The sequence below is a fragment of the Anser cygnoides genome, chromosome 1, assembly GCF_040182565.1.
Source record: "Anser cygnoides isolate HZ-2024a breed goose chromosome 1, Taihu_goose_T2T_genome, whole genome shotgun sequence".
NCBI classification, from domain to species: Eukaryota; Metazoa; Chordata; class Aves; order Anseriformes; family Anatidae; genus Anser; species Anser cygnoides.
The window spans coordinates 211,391,188-211,411,347 of NC_089873.1; the positions used below are offsets into that span (position 1 = coordinate 211,391,188).

Genomic DNA, 20,160 nt, shown 5'->3' on the forward strand with positions numbered 1-20,160 from the left:
GCTCGGGGCCGTCCCGCCCCGGCGGGTGCCCGCCTCCCGTTCTGATGGTCCTGCGCTCTCTGTTTCAAGTCCCCCCGTGTCCCCCTCACGTCCCACAGCCTTGTGCTGTCCCCTCGCATGTCCCCCTGCAGTCCCCTCACGTAGCTGCCCCACCCCCACAGTGTCCCCTTATGGCCCCGTGGCCCACTGTCCCGCGACAGATCCCCACAGTATTGCCTCACATCCCCACAGCCTTACACAGTCCCCTCACATGTCCCCATGGCATCCCCTCACATCCCAGCTGCCTTGTGCTGGCCCCTCACATGTCCCTGCTGTGTCCCCTCACGTCCCCAGTACTGTCCCCTCACACATGTGTCCCCTCACATTCTCACAGCCTTGTAGTGTCCCCTCAGTGTCCCCACATGTATTGCACTGTCCCCGTGTCCCCTCACATCCCCACTGTCCCCTCACATGTCACTGTCCCCACGTCCCAGCTGCCTTGTGCCAGTGTCCCCTTATGGCCCCGTGGCCTTGCACTGTCCCCCGACAGATACAGTATTCCCTCACATCCCCACAGCCTTGCACTGTCCCCTCACATGTCCCCGTGGTGTCCCCTTACATCCCAGCTGCCTCGTGTTGTCCCCTCACGCATCCCCACCGAGTTCCCTCACATCCCTACAGCCTTGCACTGTCCCCTGACATATCTCCATGGTGTCTTCCCCCATCCCCACAGACTCAGACTGTCCCCTCACACATCAAAGAATCAGAGAATCCCAGAATCATTAGGGTTGTTAAAGCCCTCCAGGATCACCTGGTCCAACCATGACCCTACCACCACTGTCCCCCACCAAACCATGTCCCCAGGCACCACGTCCAGCCTTGCCTTGAACACCCCCAGGGACGGGGACTCCACCACCTCCCTGGGCAACCCATCCCAACGCCTGACCGCTCTTGCTGAGAAGAAATGTCTCCTCATTTCCAGCCCGAACCTCCCCTGGCGCATCCATCCCCATGACGTCCCCTCATGTCCCCGCAGCCTCACTCTGTCCCCTCACATGTCCCCTCACGTCCCCATGGTGTCCCCTCCTGTCCCCACAGCCTCATGCTCTCCCCTCATGCATCCCCACCATGTCCCCTCGTGTCCCTGCAGCTTTCCTGTCACCCCTCTCCTTGTCACCCAGCAGTCCCGTCCCCACCCCTGCTCTCGGTCAGGTAGGAGACACCCGGGGAAGGGAAAGATGAACCACAAACTTGTTGGAAATTACCAATTTTCCTTTTTTTTTGTCAGCCCTGCCTGGGGCCTGCCTGATCCTTGCTGGAATGCCAGAGGGGAACCAAGCGCTGGAGTCCTACCGCTCCCTGCCCCAGGGAAATGTCAGCGCTGAAGGGCAGGGTGAGGCGTTACTTGATGGAGATGCCTCGTGTTGGCGGTTTAAAACTCTTCTTCATCCAGGATAAACCCTCCCCAAGTTTCCACTGGGAAATTTTCTTCTAGCTTTGCGTTGACGTCCAGCCCTTCTCATAACACGTGCTAAACATTCCTCTGTGGTTTCTTCTATTTTGTTTTGCAATAAATACCAAATGCAGGAAGACAAGGTTTCCCATCCCGCTGCATTTACACCCCTTTTGTAATACACCTTCACAGGAAGCTAAGGACTTTATCGATACATCGATTCCAGTTTCCAAAGGCTTCTCCATAGCTGATGCAGTTAATTTAAAAACTCATAAAGTCTACAAGGTGGTTTTGAGGTGTTTTTTTTTTTCTTTCAATGTGGATTATACTAAACTTTATTTGCTGTGTTTCTTATTTGCCTGTCCTGGCTGGGTTATAGCGTGGCCCCACACGTGGATTAGCTGGGTCAGGGAGATTGCTGCTGCAAAGAAAAGGGATATCTGGCTTCTCCCACCCTCCCTGCATCCCATCTGCCTGAATCCCCCTGTCTCTGGTGCCCTTATCAGCCCATTTCAGCTTCCTGAACTGCTTCTTTTCTATATACCATCTACTTAGGTTAGTAAACTGTTACCTGTAAATTGAGTCTATGATTTAATAAGCTATAATGCTTCAAATCACCCTGAACCAACTCCATAGACCTTTTGCTGGGAAAATAAAACCATCATGGCTGGGACGCACAGAGTCACGACCTGCAAGCTCTGACCCTGCATGCAGGTGGCTTGCTTTCCTTTGTTGTACTGACAGTTAAAAGCAAGACAAAAGAAAGAACTTCTCAGCATCTAACAGTGCTACGACACCTGCTTCTGTGCGAGAGAAGCGATGCATGTTTCCTTCTGCTCTTAGCATTTTCAGGTGGGCCACAGCGCTGAGCTGAAAAATGTGTTTTTAGGGCCAGTGATGGAGGGATCACTGAACTATCACCTTTACGAGCACCGGGTCCTTTTCTGATTTATATTTTGTCTCCAGGGATACTGGCTTCAGAAAACTGAGAGGTCCCAGTGGAGTGCCATGTCTCAGAGGACTGAACCATGCAGCAGGAGAATCTCAAATTAAATTTGGGTGTGTGAGATCCGTAACTCGAATGCATTCATTTATTGGTACTGAGAGCTGTAACAGAGAAGAAGAGAGATAGACTTGGCTGCTTTGGAAGGAAAGATTGCAAAATTAGCCTTAACACTCGAGGAATAATCTTCCTTTGGGTGCCCAGGGTGGTGACACCAGCCCTAATATTAATGATGTTGCAAAGTATACATTTAATCAGCAAGAGCTGAGCAAGGACCTTTAACTCCCTGATGTCAGGCATTTTATTTCTGATTTTAAAAGGAGCAGGAGAAAGGTCAAAATCATTACCCACAAATTGCTCTTTGTTATGGAAAGGCAATGATTTTTTGCAGATTCTGGGACTCGATGAATATTTGTGTCAGTAGTATGAGAGGTCTCCAGGTCTGCCCAAAGCTAGTAAAGAGGCATTTTGCAATTTCATCTCGTGAATCGAATCATTGTGCAAAACGTTCCTATCCAATGGTGCTTGAAACACAGCAGCTGATCAACAATGAAATTAAAACTACAACCTGAAACCAAAGTATGGAACAGTTGAATTTTAATGTCCTTTCACATTTTTCTTAAAGAAAAAAAATAATGAAGATGTGACAGAGCCACTGAAACTCCCAGAGCAGCACTGCAGAGATGGATGCAAGGAGACTTGGAGTAAGCAATGAGATTTCCCTGGGGATGCACATCAGGTCAGTACTGGAAGCAGGAGAAAGACCAAAGTGTGCTGATCTCATTTGTGACTTTATGCCCTGGATGCCCCGATTCTCCTACAAACATTGCATTCAACAGGGGAGATCAAACAGCCTCGTACTTTAAAGGCAGCCTGCATCACAGCTGCATGCTTGTTGTTCTCATAATCCAGCTGAGCTTACCAAAGACATGAAACCCAGCTTCTTGTTTGTGATCATCTCTCCTGTTGTACTTGGCCCTGGCAAATATTGCCCCTTTTCAGGTTGCACATAGTAGACCCAGAGTGTAAACCAGGGACATGTCCCTAATATCACTGTAGACAGCAGCAATCTCAATTGTAAACTAATTAGGTACCCTCTCGGCCCTGGTGTTTTGGGGAGTCCCAGTTTATCCTCTGAGCATCTGGGTGCTGTTTTTTGTTCGTTTGTTTTATCTTTGTGAAATATCCAGAAGAGCAAAGCTTGAAAGAAACGCAGCAGTGGGCACTCACGCAAACCTTGCACCGCGCTCCTTGGGTCCCAGCAAATTCTCCTGAGTGTGCAGCCATAATCTTGGTAGTACACAAAACCCCCAGTTTTCAGCGCTAGCATCATCACCTGTAAAAGTACAAAATGACTTTTAAAACGTCTCCTTGCAACTTTGGTAACTGTTTCTTTTTTTCTTTTTTTTTTCATCATAAATCTACTGAATGCTGCACCGATCTTGGAAACAGCATAAGGACTAGCTGGCAGGGGAGCTGCAGGGATCCTTCTGGTGCACAGCGACTGTTCACACGTTAGTTCACACATTACAGTGGAGTTAGTTGCTCTACAAGAGCAGCAGCTCCTACAGACTGGCCCATGAAATTGAACGAGGGGCTGAAGACTCGAACTTACCCTGTCTCCTTGTCCTGGAGAGTAACGCTTGTAAATAATATTTCACAGATGAAACACGTAAAATAATTTGAAAAGAAGGGAAAATGGGAGCAAGAGAAATATTCTCATTGTAACGCAGCAAACTGATAGATGTTGAAGGGTATGTTCCTGGGATTCCTGTTGCATAACCGGAGATGTTTGAAGCACTTCTAGGGGGCATTGCTGTGAATCTGTCCAGGACACCTATTTTGGTATTGACCCTGAGAGGAGTCTGTTTTTCTTCAATGCCCAGAAAATGAATCTATTGTAACCGTGTCGGGTTTAGACATCTAAATTTGTGTTTGCTGAAGGCAAGATGCATCAATCCTAATGCAGGATCTGAAAATACTCTGGGAGCATTCCCTTAAAAGACCCGATAATACTCTTTTGTACAGAATTTGCAATGCTCTCATACAAGGCTCTGACAAATATAAGTCAAACGCAAGTTCCTCTTCCAAGGAGCAGATGAGGTTTATCCCCATTTCAAAGATGACGATGCTGAGACACAGAGAGGTTATGTGATCTGTCCAAGAATCTTTCAATACTCCCAGGTGTAAAGCCCGAGTATCCTGACTCTCAAACTTTCTTTCTCAGAGCTCTATAAAAGATTCTTTCAAACATTGCTTGTGTGTAACAAAATGTCTTGTACTTAGAGCTTCCCCCAGCCAAAACCACCAGCACCAGCAGAAACCGAGCCCAAAGGCTCATAATAATGGTTGTTTCACAAATGCTTTCCAAAAAGGCAAAAAAGAATGGGCAGAGTCTCTGGAAATTTATTATATATAGTAGCTGGCAAGCATCTGACTGAGGAGGAGTTTGAGTGAAAGGAGTTCTGTTGAAGTTTTAATTAATATCGTATGAGGGGAAACTTGAACAACCGAGCAACGCTGAAGGGAGAACAGGGACACAGAGACCTTAGAGACACAGAGGAGGGTGTCAAAGCACTGGTAATTGAATCTGTCCAAAATTCATCTAGGTACAGATACCCTTTTTCCTTTTGGAGCTTATCAATTTACTTCTATCAGAGGCTCCTGAAGATCCAGTGTTCGGGTGGAAATGCATCCCATCTGAAGAGAAGCAGAGGACTTCAGTAATAAAATAAAACCTGTAAGACATGCATAAGGAGATACAGAGATTGATCCTCCTCTTTTCTTACACCAAGCTGCCTTAAAATAGCAGGGTAGAATTAATGGGGTCTTTTTGGTAGGAGTCCCGTGCGGTGGGTGGGTTGGATTATAGCCTCCTTCCTTAACCATACAAAATGCATAATCATAACTGGAAGATTTGGGGTTAAACACTGTCAGAAAAGCAATCAGAATTAAGCTGTTTGTAGGGTTGCAAGGGACTGAATCAGTACAGGCAAGTCCATAAACTGGAATGAAAATTGCTCTCGTAGGAGATAGCTGCATTTGAGACAGATCCATTTGTCTGCATGGCTTCACCGTCTTTTCCGTGTCTGAGACTGCTGAGACCTAAAAGAAGGTGTAGCTCTGTTGAAAGAAGGAAGCCCAGAAAGGTAGGGACCCTCTGCCGGAGTGACATTTCTGGGTGCTGCTGGATTTGCAATGCAAACTAAGGAAAAATAAAAAGATAAAAAGAAATAAATAACAATAATTAAAAAGCTTTTTGCAAAAAGCAAAATGCAGCACGTGTAGTGCAAGAGGATCAAACGCCCCGCCTATTCACAACCAAAAACCTTGAGATGCTCAAAATGCGAGGCGGCGACAATGCCAACAAGGGAGAGGCACCTGAAAAACTCCTGAGATAAGGCTCAGGGGAACGAAGAATACCTACACAGGATTGCATCCCCCCCCTCTGACAAGCAGCAGAGAACCGTAGTGTGACTGCTGACAGTCGGTTGCTGTCTATCTTTGTTAGTCAAATCACTCCTGGCACCGCCAGCAGTGCTGGCTGCTGGCTCCCCCAGTGACACAGAGTTTTAGACACCCAGCAGAAGTGGAGACACCTACATTTAAGCGTCTTCATCTGGAGCTGGTTCCCGGCCCACTCGCATGTTTTATGGCACGTCACAGCATCGCGCATCTTCGGGGGGAGAAACATCTTATGGTTAATGGTACGAACAGATAGATTTCTTTCACTTTCGTACCTTGCGCAGCCTTTTGTGCCTAGATTTCTTGCACTTTTGCACGAAGAGTTCCTTCCCAAAAAATACAAATGTAAGATTTAAGCACTGTAGCTGAAAAAAAAAAACCAACATGTAGACATCTGGGAATGTGTTGGCAAAAAGAATATAATCCTTCCATCCCCCAAGTACAAGTTGTCACATCTTAAAAAAAAGATGATTTACATGAATGGCTTCGAAAGCATCGGGAGAATTTCCCATATTGAGCCACGCTGGTAGCTGGCGTTTCTCACTTCAGGTTATTGACTAATACCCACATCTCACTCTGAGTGTGTTCTTGGGGCTGTTTGCATGGGGAGATTGACGGAATGCTTCCCCTGTGGACTCCTGCTGTTGATGTCTTTTATTTCAAGGTAATTAGTGTGCCTCAGCATGGATTATTTGACATTTATTCAATAGCAGGATGGGCACAGAAGGAGCTGCGGCAGAACAGCATGTTTTCTAGCAGCTATGCAGATCGGTTTCCCCAGCAGACAGGCTATTAAAGAAGATAAACAAGAGTAGCAGCGAGGAAATAATGACAATTCTCTGAAGAATAACTACGGATAAAACAGAGATGAGAAAGGGCAGGAAAGCATCTCCCCAAAACCAGCACGGTGCACAGCCGCAGCATGCTGAGACCGAGCAGGGAGGGAGATACGGGGGAAAAAAATGTATGCATCAGCTCGGCCACACCACGTTGCGTGTCCAGGGTGGGAAAACTCCTTCCCTCCTCCCTCCTTGGTACCCCAAAGAATGCAACACCAAAGTTTACGCCGTGCCTTTGAGCTGCGAGGTCTGAGCCCTGCGCGTTGGCAGAAGACGGGGTCCCTGGAGGAGGGCTGGCACTTTTACTTAGGTGCTAGCTAGGTTTGACTTTGAAAAAAGGCAGGTGGGTTGATCTGGGGGGAAAACAACCCCAAACGGATTCGGTAAGCGGTAGGAAAACCAAAAATACCAGTTTTGCAGAGGGCACTGCGGCCGAGCGGTGGTTCAGCCCCTGCAGCAGAGCTCGCCAAGGTGCAACCACGGTTGCGGCCAGGGAATGAACGCCTGCCCAGGGGGCACGGGCACCACGTCTGCAAAACCTCCCCTCTTCGTGCAATTCCCAGCCTCGGTCAGCAGGTGCCAGCTCGGCACCGCTCCTGCCGGGAAGCCCCGAGGCGTGAAATCCTGCTGCGGGTGCTGGGGCGAGCAGGGGCAGCGGTGCAAGGCAGAGCTTCTGCTGCGGGCAATGCCCCGCTCTTCCCCAGCTTCCCACCGGCCCCAGGAGCTGGGGGAGCGGTGGTCCCAAGCTTCAACCCCGCAGCAGCCCCTGCAAAAGTGGGGCTGGAGTGGGGCCGCTGCCCTTCATCCCCATGGCACGCTGTCCTTCGTCCCCACGGCACGCTGCCCTTCGTCCCCACGGCACGCTGCGCCGGCACCGCCGAAACCCACCGAAACCCACCGCGGTGGCTTGGGGAGCAAAGCGGGCCAGAGACTAGCCTGATACCAACAAAAAAAAAATGGGGTTTGGCTGCGCAGGGCTCAGGGAGAGCCTTGCTCAGCTCCATCAGGTGCAGAACCCCAAAGATCCCCCGTTGGGAGGATGCCAGCCCCGTTGAACAGGGGAGCGCCTCGCTCCGGGGCGAAGTCGCCCGCCCCGTGCGAGCTCCAAGCGGATGCAGATCCTCACTCGACTGCGTCAATTTTTCACCTGGCAAAGGTCAGGGAAGGAAATTGCACGCCTTCGATGTGTTAAAATCAGCTCACGTGACGCACGTGGCCCTGCGGCGTGCTGGGGCGTCTCTCCAGCGGCCACAACAATCGCCTTACTCAGCTGGCATCGTGTTTGTTGGGCTGCTGACAAAGCTGCTCGCATCCTCTTCCTCCGGCGGTCCCGTGCACCTTCTCCCACACCGTTTCTCTCTTTTTATTCATGTCACCATAGCTATTCTTGTACCGTGACATTTTGCTTTCGGCTTGACATTTCTGTTTGGTTTATAGGAAGGACAGTGCAGGTCTTAATACATTACTCATCATTTTGCTTTAAAAACATCTCTTTTCATCTTTTGTTTTGGTTTGGTTTGGTTTGGTTTGGTTTCCTGCCTTGAGCATTCTGGATGCTTTCCTGACCTCGGCTGAAGGGCCTGGGAACCGTAAAATCACCCTTTTCACCTTCAGAGCACAGTATGTCCTGGTGTCACCGACTGCTCTTAGGGTTAGAACGAGCTTGTTGAAGGTCTTCTAGCTGAGGATTTCTTTTCTTTCTACAAAAATGAGGAACGGGGTCCGGTGCTGCTCCCACTCACGCCTGCTTTATACTCCGAGGTAACTAGATTGGCCTAAGCTGAAACAAGAGAGGTTCAGACTGAGACGAGGAGAAGCTTTTTCCTGCAGCGGGCAGGGCTCCAGGCAGGCTGTGTGTCTCCGTTCGTGCAGGTTTTCAAGGCCTGACGGTTTAAAGCCCCAAGCAACCCGGCCCAGTCTCAGGGCAGGCCCTGCTTTGGGCAGGAGGTCGGAGCTGAGGCCTCCCGAGGTCCCTTCCAACCCAAACCTTCGTCCCACCAAGTCCCCAGTACCGAAGACGGAGAAGAAAGACGCCTGAAGGTCGGTGCTGTTGAGCTTAAAAAGGCCTCGAAGATACTGAGCACTGCTAAGCATTTTCACCGTGTTAAAGCCCTTTCCATTCAGAATCTCAAAGCCTTTAACAAACAAAGTCTAGCGCAATCGTCCCCACCCCACACGCGATTCAAGGAGGCCCACAAAGCCAAATGACTTTTACCAGTTCTCCCTTTACTCGCCTCCTGCCCAGACCAGGTCCCAAATTCCCACAGCTCCCACCCCTCGTGGCTTATTCTCCTCCCTGTGTGCAGTTTTCTGGTCTCTGAGCCCTGCTTTAGCCCTGGTTTGGGGACCAAGGCAGCGTTTTATCACGCCGATGCGAGCCCCCCTCTCCTTCCAGCGACACTCAGGCACGAATTGCGTGGGCAGCATAAACTGAAACCCGCACCTGGAGGGAGCCGAATGCAGCCCCTTTGATATTCTGAAAGAATATTTATTGATTTAAACATAGCTGGAACAGCAGCTGCTGTACATCCACGTGTGCCAGTGAAAACGGAGCGGGTCTGTGCCATGTCTGCTGAAAGAAAAGCTCCTGTCCGGAGACTTACAGGTTCATCTGCCCCGTGTCACAGGAGGCAAAAACACCACGTCTGACCCCAAAGAGTGGGAATTGATGGTGGTTTTTTTGTTGTTTTTTCCATTCCGGTGTCTGAAATAAGACCTTTTAGCAGAACCAGCTGCTTCCATCAGAAATAATTCGCTTCTCCTGGGAGATGAGCCTGTGAAAAACATTCCGAACTGGCAGGTTTTTGGCAGCAGCAGGGAAAGACAGAAGGAAAAGCCATTTTTACCATCCCGACTGTCACTTTTCACATTTTTTTTCCCCCATAAAGCACGAAGAGAACAGTATCTAGTCAACAGTTCCCTGAAATTCATGTCAGATAGAGATGGAAGTGAGCAGAGAATTGGGCGTGAAACCTCTGCGCACCAGGACGGTGACACCGAGCCAGATGCAAGTCCAGGCCCTCTTGGCCCTGGGCTGTTGCAGCAGGATTCCTCTCTGCCTCTCCTTTCCCACTGCTGAAATGGATCCTGATCTCCCAGGTATTTGCAGGTCTGTCAACAGGCAATGCCACGTGCGCTCACCCCACCCTTTTCTTCCTCTGCCGTGCTAAAAACAACGCGTGAGCGCCAGCTCCCCCTGCGTATGAAAAGCAGAGTCAATAAAACAGGGTTTTTGTAGGTGCTTGAAAAGAGCTGAGTCCCTAAAGGGCACACGAGGTTCCTTGTGGCAGGTGAAATTTGGTGGCGACTTCAAATTAGCAGGTCTACGACCGCGTCCCTCGCAGGTGGCACTGCAGCCCCCGAGGGGGTGTCCCCAGCGCCCCGTCTGGGGCTGCTGCCCCCAGGGACCTGCCCGCACGCCAGCCTGCTCCCTAACTCGGCTCTTTTAGGGGATTTCTCGTAAAAAGGGTGCCCTGGTGAGTGCTCAGCCTGGCTGGGGTGGTTTCAGCGGGACTGGCTGCACGCAGAGCTGTGCCGGCAGGGGAGCTGGCAAGCAGCTGGGGACAAAGCGGACATGGGGACATCTCCACCAGCATCGACGAGGGCCGGGCGGTGCGTCTGAGCTGCATCTCTCCTTCGTGAGCACAAACATCAGCTGGAGAGCCCGGAGGAGCAACGCAGACCCCGAAACGGGTCAAAGGATGACTGCAGCTGAGGGAAGGCGGACGGACGCAGGGCCTGGCACCGGCTCTTAGCCCTCTCCCCAGGCACGGCGAGGAGCTTCCTTAACTACTTCCTAAATGCACCCCCGGTGCGTGCGGCCCGCAGCACAGCCTCACACGTGCATTTCCTTGTTTTCCTTCCCCTTTGTCACAGCCTCGGGAGCGTTTCTTTGAGTCACTGAATACATAAGGGGGGGAAGGAGCGGTTCTGGCTGTGGGTCACGTCCCCCCGAGGTCCTGCCTGAATGAGCCGGGGACGTCAGCTCGAGTGAGAGGTTTATTACGGAATGAGCCGGAGTGAAAATGTTCATCCCTCAGACAACTGCAGGGCTGGTGGGCTGTGCTTGCAGCACGGGCGTGATGCCGGGGTCCTGTGCGGGGACCCGGCTGGCCCTTCTGAGCTGCCACATGGGGACCTGCGGGCACACAGCGGGTGTAGGTATGAAGGAAAAATGAGCCCGTGGCTCACGGCTTGCCAGAACCACCTCCTTACGCACCAAGCCAGGAGGCCTCTCCGCCTCTGGAGGTCTCTGAGACCCATCCGGATGCGAAGATCGATCCCCCCGGGGTGAGGAGGTGACCTCTGGGCTCCTTCCAGGCCGATGGATGAACAGAGGCACAGGGTGACGGGTCCAGAAACAAGCCCAGGATGTTCCGATTTTCCTCAGGGTGGGATTTTCCTTCTGAGCTTGCGCAGCCCCGAGCAGAGCCGGGCTCCAGCCCATGCGCCAAACTCCTGCACGCTTCAAAAAATTCATATCATTATTTAATGCGGACAGTTAGCACCCGTGCTGGCGTGGCCCTCGGCACAAACCTCAGGAAGAGGAGCCAGTTTGGTACAACCTGCCTGAAAAAAACGGGGATTTGCTTGGGGAGGGGTCTCCGTAGCTGGCGGTGTGAGGGGCACCACAGGCCGGGCACTCGGCTCCTGGCTCTGCCCGTGACACCGGCACAGCTCCGTCACCTCTCCGTGACATCCTGGCCTTGCCAAAGTCAACAGGAATTTTGTCACGGGCTCGCCAGGAGCCAAGACGCTGCCCTTTGCATCCGCCCGTGGCTCGCGGCGGGCCGCGCGCGGCCCCCCTCCTGCCAGGCACCTGTCTCACAGCCCCCACCTTCGTCCTCCCCTCCCCTTCCTGCCATTAAATCCTGCTTGCCTTAGCTCCAGAGCTCCCCGAGGGGTAACGTCCTTCAGCCTCGCGCCAGGAGGACGGGCCCTGCCTGCTCCTGCAATCCGAGGAGTCGGGGAGGATTCAAGAAGCTCGGCGGCGGCGAAAGGTGTCCCGGGGAGAAGGCAACGCAGAGCAGCGTCACGAACAAAAAGCCTTTAACAGTGATGTGAGGGTAAAACCTGAGCTACCCGTGGCTCCTTTCCACGCAAACTTCTCCGTACCCCCCCCCGCTCCCAAGGCAGGATGCCGGCTGGGAATGCCCCGCGCTCCTTTCCGTCGTCCTGTTTCCGAGGATGGCGGACCGGTCGCACACCCTTCTCCCCGTCTTACGCAGGCAGCGCCGCTGCCCGCCAGGAAGGAAGAGCGTTCGGCTTTGATGTCCCAGCGGGAGCTCGGAGCTCAGCCGCGCGAAAAGGAAATAGCCGGACCCGCACACAATGTTGGTGCCGAGCGCCAGCCTCGCCTGCCAAGGGCAGGCGCCGGCAGCAGCGGCAGAGCCCCGAGCGGCTCTCCCCGATTCCTGCCCGCAAGGAGCCGGTAGACGAAGGAAACGCACCCACGAGGCGCTGACACAACGCCCCGGAGGGGTTTTTATGGTGCCGTTTCCCAGCCCGTCCCGGCGTTTTACGAGCCACTGTGGCGCTCGCTCCTTTGCGTCGAGCGAGCGAGCGAACAGGGGGAGCGCGCCCCGCGACGCCGCCGTCGGCCGGCGGCCAAACTGTCACAAAGGGCGGCCTCCCAGCCAGGTGCGTTTGTGATAAAAAAAAAACAAAAACGGGTTTATCAGCGCAGCCGATTGCTCCGTAAAATCAAAACGCACGCACCGAGACTTTCACATGCTTGATCTCGCCGGCGGCAGGGTTGCTCGGTGGGAGCGGTCGGCTCGGGGGCACTCCGGCAGGGCCCGCGTTCATTTTCTACGCCTGCCATAAAAAAAAAAAAAGAAAATGAAAAGCGAAGGCGGGGAGGTTTTGTCGCTCTCGAAGCCGCGCCGTGATTCATCTCGGCAGGCCGCGTGCGGCCTCCGCTCCCGAGGCTTTATCCCCGAGGCCTGACCTCGCGGTGCCGCCCCGGCATCCCGGTTTGTCACCAGCGCTCCCAGCAGGGCCGGGGGAGCAAACTGGGGCCGGATCCCCCGCAGGGGCTGGGTACGGCGAGCACGGAGCCGTCTGCTTTATCCGACAAAACAACCGCGAGGAAACGCGTTTAGAATAGGAACTGCGCGTTTCCCCGGGTTCCCCACCCTACAGGTGCTGTACCCCACAGCCCTGGGCCCTACCGGCCACCCCCAATGCCCCGTTCCCCGTCCCCGTGCCTTATCCCCCATCCCCGGACCCTTTTCCCGACCCCTGCCCCCTATCTCCTAGGCCCTGTCCCCTGTCTCGGGATTCTCTCCCCCCAGCCCTTGGCCTGTCCCCTGTCCCTATTTCCCTGTCAGCACGGGACCCCAACCCGCCATCCCCTACCCCAAGACCCTGTCCCCGATGCCCGTCCCCTGTCCCGTCCTCTGTCCCCCCTGCCTGCCCCTTACCTCCCCACTCCACCCCTGGGTCTGCCCCTGTCCCCTGTCTCCCACTGCTGACCCTATTCCCCGTACCTTGTCCCACGTCCCGTGTCCCCAACCCCAACCCACCACCCTCCACCTCCCCGTTCCTGGCCCCTCTCCTCCACCCCTGTCCCCTACCCTTTGTCCCCGGGCCCTGTCCTTTACCCCCAAGCCCCCGACCCCAGCTCCTATGCCCTGTTTCTGCCCCGTTATCCTCCCTCTCCGTCCCCTAACCCCTGTCCCACGTCCCCAGGCCCTGCCCTCCACCCCTAACCCCATCTGCTATCCTGTCCCTGTCCCCTATCCTCCACCTCCATCCCCTGTCCCCTATTCCTAGGCCCCGTCCCCTGTTCTTGATCCTCTGTCCCCATGCCTGTCCCCTATCTCCCCGTCCTGGTCTCTATCATGTACGGCCCCTGTCCCCTGTCCCTGTCCCTTATCCTCTACCCCCAGGTCCTATCCCCTGTCCCCGTGCCTGGCCCCTAGATCCTATTCTAGGTCCCCTTTCCCCTGTCCCCGTGCCTGTCCCCTGTCCACATATAACTGTCACCTGAGCCCTGTAGCCCTATATCCTATTCCCAGGCCCTGTTTGCTGTCCTTGATCCCCTGTCCCCACGCCTGTCCCTTTTCCCTGGCCCCTTGTCCCCTGTCCCTCGCCACCTATCCCCTATTCTCAGGCCCTACTCCCTGTGCCTGTCCCCATGTCCGTCCCCTGTCCCCATATACCCGTCCCCTCTGCCATATTCCCAGCCCCTATTCCTGGTCTCCTGTCCCTGTCCCCATGCGTGTCCCCTGACCCCATGTCCATCCCCTGTCCCCATACACCCGTCCCCTCTCCCCTATCCCCAGCCCCTATTTCTGGTCCCCTGTCCCCATGTCTGTCCCCACGTCTGTCCCCTGTCCCCTTATTCATCCCCATCCCCGTATACCTTTGCCCCCTGCCCTATTCCCAGCCCCTAACCCTGGTCCCCCATCCCCTGTCCCCATGTCTGTCCCCTACCTCATACACCCGTCCCCTCTGCCCTATCCGCACCCCCTATTCCTGGTCCCCTGTCCCCGTGCCTGTCCCCTGTCCCCATGCCTGTCCCCTATCCCCATATACCTGTCTCCTGTCCTATATACCCGTCCCCTCTTCCTGTCCCCCTGTCCGTCCCCTATCTCCATATACCTGTCCCCTCTGCCCTGTTCCCACCCCCTAATTCCTGGTCCCCTGTCCCCATGTCTGTCCCTTGTCCCCAGGTCTGTCCCCTGTCCCCATATACCCGTCCCCTCTTCATGTCCCCATGTCTGTCCCCTGTCCCCATATACCTGTCCACATACACCTGTCCCCATATACCTGTCCCCTGTCCCCTACCCTCACCCCCTATTCCTGGTCCCCTGTCCCTATGTCTGTTCCCTGTCCCCATGTCTGTCCCCTGTCCCTGTATAACCGTCCCCTCTTCCTGTCCCCATGTCTGTCCCCTGTCCCCATGTCCATCCCCTGTCCCCATATACACGTCCCCTCTACTCTATCCGCACCCCCTATTCCTGGTCCCCTCTCCCCGTGCCTGTCCCCTGTCCCCACGTCTGTCCCCTGTCCCCATAACCCCTTCCCTCTTCATGTCCCCATGTCTGTCCCCTGTCCCCCTGCCTGTCCCCTGTCCCCATGTCCGTTCCCTGTCCCCATATACCCGTCCCCTCTTCCTGTCCCCAAGTCTGTCCCCTGTCCCCTGTCCCCATGTCCACCCCTTCTCCCCTACCCCCACTCTCTATTCCTGCTCTCCTATCCTCATGTCTGTCCCCTGTCCCCATGTCTGTCCCCTGTCCCTGTGCCTGTCCCCTGTCCCCATGTCTGTCCCCTGTCCCCAGGTCTGTCCCCTGTCCCCATACACCCGTCCCTTCTCCCCTATCCTCACCCCCTATTCCTGGTCCCCTGTCCCCATGTCTGTCCCCTGTCCTCCTGCCTGTCCCCTGTCCCCTGTCCTCTGTCCCCATGTCCGTCCCCTCTCCCCACGTCCGTCCCCTGTCCCCATGCCTGTCCCCTGTCCCCATGTCCGTCCCCTGTCCCTACGTCTGCCCCCTGTCCCCATGTCTGTCCCGTCCCATCTGTCCCTGTCCCCATGCCTGTCCCCTGTCCCCACGTCTGTCCCCTATCCCCATGTCCGTCCCATCCCCATGTCCGTCCCCTGTCCCCATGCCTGTCCCCTGTCCCCATGTCTGTCCCCTTTCCCCACGTCTGTCCCCTGTCCCCACGTCTGTCCCCTGTCCCCATGTCTGTCCCCTGTCCCCATGTCTGTCCCCTGTCCCCACATGTGTCCCCTGTCCCCTGCCCCCATGCCCGTCCCCTGTCCCCACGCCTGCCCCCTGCCCCCCGTCCCCTATCCCCACGTCCGTCCCGCCCCCACACACCCTCCCCCCGTCCCCCCGTCCCCCCGTCCCCCCGTCCCCTTTCCCCCCGTCCCCCCCCGGTGCCCGCCCCGCGGCGCTCAGCGCCCGCCCCTCGCGGCTCCTCCCAGCGGCCGCGGCCTAACGCGGCCTCCGCACCGGAGCGGAGCCGGGCCGGGCCCAACCCCGAACCGGGCCGGGCCCAACCCCGAACCGAGCCGGGCCGGGCCCAACCCCGAACCGAGCCGGGCCGGGCCCAACCCCGAACCCCGAACCGGGCCGAGCCGGGCCGGGCCTGCCGGCGGCGGCCATGTCGCGGGGCGCCGTGCGGGTGCTGCGCCTGGGCCCGCTGCCCTACGCCGAGGCGCTGCGGGTCCAGGAGCGCTGCGTGGGGGCGGCTCGGGCCTCGTCCTGCCGCGGCGCCCAGCCCCCCGGCCGCCGTCCCGCGGCGGCGGAGAGCGTGGTGCTGAGCGAACCGGCCGGCCCCGTCTACGCCTGGGGCCTGCGGGGAGCCCCGGCGGCGGAGCTGGCGGCGAGGCTGCGGGAGAAAGGAGCGGGGCTGGCGGCGGTGCGGCGGGGGGGCCACGTTACCTTCCACGGCCCCGGGCAGCTGCTCGCCTTCCCGGTGCTCGACCTCCGGCGCCGGCGCCTGGGGCTGCGGGGCTACGTGGGGAGCTTGGCGGAGGTCGGCGTGAGGCTGTGCCGCCGCCTCGGCCTGCCCGCAGCGCGCGCCCTGCCGCCGCCGCTCACCGGCGTGTGGCTGGGGGACGGCAAGGTGGGCGCCATCGGTGAGCGGGGGGGGCACGGGGGGGGCACGGGGGGGGCACAGGGGGTGTGTAATGGGGGGGGGATGGGGGGTGTGCAAGGGGGCGGCACAGGGGTGTGTGTAAGGGGGGAGTATTGGGGGGGGCAGCGGGGGTGTGTGTAATGGGGGGGGTGGCACCGGGTTTGTGTGTAATGGGGGGGGCATGGGGGGGTGTGCAAGGGGGGGGCATGGGGGGGCACAGGGGTGTGAAGGGGGGGGCACAGGGGTGTGTGCAAGGGGGGGGTATAGGGGGGCACCGGGGGTGTGTGTAAGGGGGGAGTATGGGGGGTGTGCAAGGGGTGTGTGCAAGGGGGGGGCATGGGGGGGGGCACCAGGGGTGTGTGTAAGGGGGGGGGGGTATGGGGGGACACCGGGTTTGTGTGTAATGGGGGGGGTATGGGGGGTGTGCAAGCGGGGTGTGCAAGGTGGGGCACAGGGGTGTGTGTAAGGGGGGGGTATTGGGGGGGAGGCACCAGGGGTGTGTAAGGGGGGTGTGTAAGGGGGGGGTATGGGGGGGACACCGGGGGTGTGTGTAATGGGGGGGGTATTGGGGGTGTGCAAGGGGGGGCACTGGGGGTGTGAAAGGGGGGTTATGGGAGGGACACCGGGGGTGTGCAAGGGGGGGGGGGGCACCGGGTTTGTGTGTAATGGGTGGAGGTAAGGGGGGTGTGCAAGGGGGGTGTGCAAGGGGGGGGCACCTGGGGTGTGTGTAAGGGGGGTGTGCAGGGGGGGGAATGGGGAGGACACCGGGGGTGTGCAAGGGGAGGGGCATGGGGGGGGGGGCACCGGGTTTGTGTGTAATGGGGGGTGTGCAAGGGGGGTGTGCAAGGTGGGGGGTATGGGTGTGTGTGCAAGGGGGGGGCACCAGGGTGTGTGCAAGGGGTTGTGTGCAAGGGGGGGCACAAGGGAGTGTGCAAGGGGGGTGTGCAAGGGGCTGCACAGGGTGTGTGTGTAATGGGGGGGATATGGGGGGTGTGCAAGGGGGAGCACAAGGGGGTGTGCAAGGTGGGGGGGTCACTGGGGGATCACCGGGGTGTGGGTAATGGTGGGGGTATGGGGGGTGTGCAAGGGGGGGCACCGGGGGTGTGTGCAATGGGGGTGTGCAAGGGGGGGTACCGGGGGAGGCACCGGGGGGACACCGGGTTTGTGTGTAATGGGGGGGTATGGGGGGGCGTGCAAGGGGGGGGGTCACCGGGGGTGTGTAATGGGGAGGCACCGGGGCTGTGTGTAATGGGGGGGGTATTGGGGGGTGTGCACTGGGGGTGTGTGTAATGGGGGGGGCACCGGGGGGGCACTGGGAGGGGATGCATGGGGGTGTGCAAGGGGGAGGGGGCACCGGGGTGTGTGTGTAATGGGAAGGGGTACGGGGGGGGTGTGCATAATGGGGGGGGACTGGGGGTGTGCATAATGGGGGGGGGACTGGGGGTGTGCAATGGGGGAGGCACTGGGGGTGTGCATAATGGGGGGGGGACTGGGGGGCACTGGGGGTGTGCAAGGGGGAGGCACCGGAGGGCACCGGGGGTGGGCACCGGGAGGGGATGCATGGGGGTGTGCAATGGGGGGGGCAACAGGGGTGTGTGCAATGGGGGGGCACGGGGGGGGTGTGCAATGGGGGGGGCACCGGGGATGACACTGGGAGGGGGATACGTAGGCGTGTGTGCTGGGGGGGGGCACGGGGAGGGGGTTTCGTAGGGGTGTGCAGTGGGGGGGCCCTGGGAGATAGCAGGGGCGTGCAATGGGATTGGGGGGGGGGCAATGGGGGGGGGGGGCAACGGGGGGGGGGGGGGGCACCAGCGGGGGGGGTGCGTGATGGGGGTGGGGGGCACCGAGAGGGGGATGTATGGGGGGGGGGGGGGGGGCACACGCTGGGGGAAGGGGGGGGTGAAACCGGGGGGGGAGCGTGCACCAGGGGATGTGTGCGGGGGGGGGTGCGTGGAAGGGGATGCATTGGGGGGGGGGGGGCATCACTGGGAGGGGGATTTTTGGGGTGTGTGGTGGGGGGGAGTGCAGCCAAACACGTGCACTGTGGGGACCCGCAGAGGGGAGCATGAATTTTTTTTTTGGAGGGGGGGGGATGCGGCAGAGGGAGGGGTTGTGCATGGGGGGGGGGGGCATGCAAGGGGAGGCTGTGTGCTGGGGGGGGGGGGCAGGGTGCACCCTGGCAGAAGCAGGGAGCACCGAGGGGGGGGGTCATACAACACCGAGCAGCACCTTCGGGGTGCTGACAGGTGCCTGGTGTGTGTCCCCCCGTCCCCCCCCCCAGGGGTGCACTGCGGGCACCACATCACCTCGCACGGGCTGGCGCTGAACTGCTGCACCGACCTGGCCTGGTTCGAGCACATCGTGCCCTGCGGGCTGGAGGGCAAAGGCGTCACCTCGCTGAGCCGCGAGCTGGGCCGCCACGTCCCCGTCGACGACGTCCTCGAGCCCTTCCTCGACTGCTTCCAGGAGGTCTTCGGCTGCGCCTTGGTGTTTTCGGAGGGACCCGAGGACTAGGATGGCGCCCAGGGCGGGGGGGGGTCCCAGCTGCGAGCTGGGGGCTCGGTGATGGTGAACGCCGCATCCCGACGGGGCTGCCCCGTGCTTGGTTTTGGGACGGGAGGGCCTGGCTTTTGGGGCTGCCGGACGGCCGAAGTGCTGTGGGGGCTGCTGACCCCGGCCCTATAGCTCCTGGGGGCTCCCGGGGGTGCTGTGAGACCCCCCGTGGTCTCGGGGTACGGCTCCTGCTTGGGACACTGTGAAAATAACGCTGCTTGGGGTCGGGGCCGGATCCTGCGCGCCTCCCCCAGGGCCGGTAGCGCCGCGGGAAGCGCCCCAGTGACAGCTTTTGTGGTGGCTCTTCCTCTCTTCCCCCCAAAATCCGGAGTTGGGGTGGGTGCCTGCTCACCCCCTGGGACAAGAGGGAGAGGCTGGGGTTGCTGAAGTGCCCTTCCTTGCTGCCGCCGCGCACAAAAACCGGCAGGTTCTGTATAAAGAGTGTGTGGGAATGGCTGCTGCTCCTTCTGTGCGCCGTCCCCACGGCGGTGTGGGACCGACCGGGCTGAGAAACCGCTGATGGGGGGCCGAAGGCCGCCGGGACGGTGCTGACGTGGTGGGGAAGAGCAGCGAGAGGGGACACGGGGCGCCCAGCGGCACCCGCGGCCTTCGTCACCTCCGAAACCGCTGCCCTGCCTGCGGCGTCTGTCCCAGGGCCCCGACGGCCTTGGGGTTGTGGTGGCCTCCTGAGGGACGTGGCCGGGCTGGGGAAGGGGCTGCCCTGGGGGAGCTCCCCCATGGCTGCCGGGGCCTGCGGGGAGCTGCGCAGAGGCCGGAGCCGGGCTCTCGCCGGGGGTGCCCAGGGCCAGGAGCAGAGGCCCCGGGCCCAGCCTGGAGGCCGGGAGGTGCCCTCTGGGCCCCAGGCAGCGCTGCTGTGCCGGGCGGGTGCCGGAGCCCTGGCACAGGCTGCCCGGAGAGGGGCTGGGGGCTCCTCCGCGGGGTCTCCGGCAGCCGCCGGGACGTGGGGCTGGGCCAGCGGCTCCGCGGGGCCCCGCTGGGGCGAGGGGGCGAGCGGCGGCACCCAGGGGTGCCCCCAGTTTGTGACTCGACAGCGTCTCCCCAAGAGCCACCCGTGGGCTCACCGCACCACCTCCAAGGGGCACAGCAAGGGTTTTGTGTGGAAAGAAAGACGCAGTGGGGCTGGAAGGGCCCCAGCGTAAGGGCAGCAGGGAGGAAAACGCCATTTCACAGCAGCCGGCCGAGCTCCGGTGGTTGGGGACGGGAGCATCCCGGGCAGGCTCGGTGCCCGCTGTGAGGGCTCGGGGACAGCAGGGATG

General features: G+C 58.6%; 1 protein-coding gene and 1 long non-coding RNA gene across 6 annotated transcripts; one reads left to right on the forward strand and one right to left on the reverse strand.

Moving 5' to 3' along the window:
• Positions 1 to 3,015: 3,015 nt before the first annotated feature.
• LOC136789660 (uncharacterized) lies at positions 3,016 to 16,272 on the reverse strand. Of its 5 annotated transcripts, none has more exons than XR_010828476.1 (4): positions 16,135 to 16,272; positions 12,458 to 12,556; positions 6,039 to 6,111; positions 3,016 to 3,771 (listed from the first exon to the last, which is right to left on the reverse strand). It is a non-coding gene; the product is annotated as an uncharacterized lncRNA (long non-coding RNA). The 5 variants fall into 5 exon arrangements; XR_010828475.1 differs by lacking the exons at positions 3,016 to 3,771; positions 6,039 to 6,111 and adding exons at positions 10,726 to 11,204; positions 11,619 to 11,786; XR_010828477.1 differs by lacking the exon at positions 6,039 to 6,111.
• Positions 15,678 to 19,335, forward strand: LIPT2 (lipoyl(octanoyl) transferase 2). The gene is made up of 2 exons (XM_066990069.1): positions 15,678 to 16,331; positions 18,612 to 19,335. Exons 1-2 carry the CDS (start codon positions 15,854 to 15,856, stop codon positions 18,842 to 18,844), a joined length of 711 nt encoding a protein of 236 aa, XP_066846170.1. The 5' UTR covers positions 15,678 to 15,853; the 3' UTR covers positions 18,845 to 19,335.
• Positions 19,336 to 20,160: the final 825 nt, after the last annotated feature.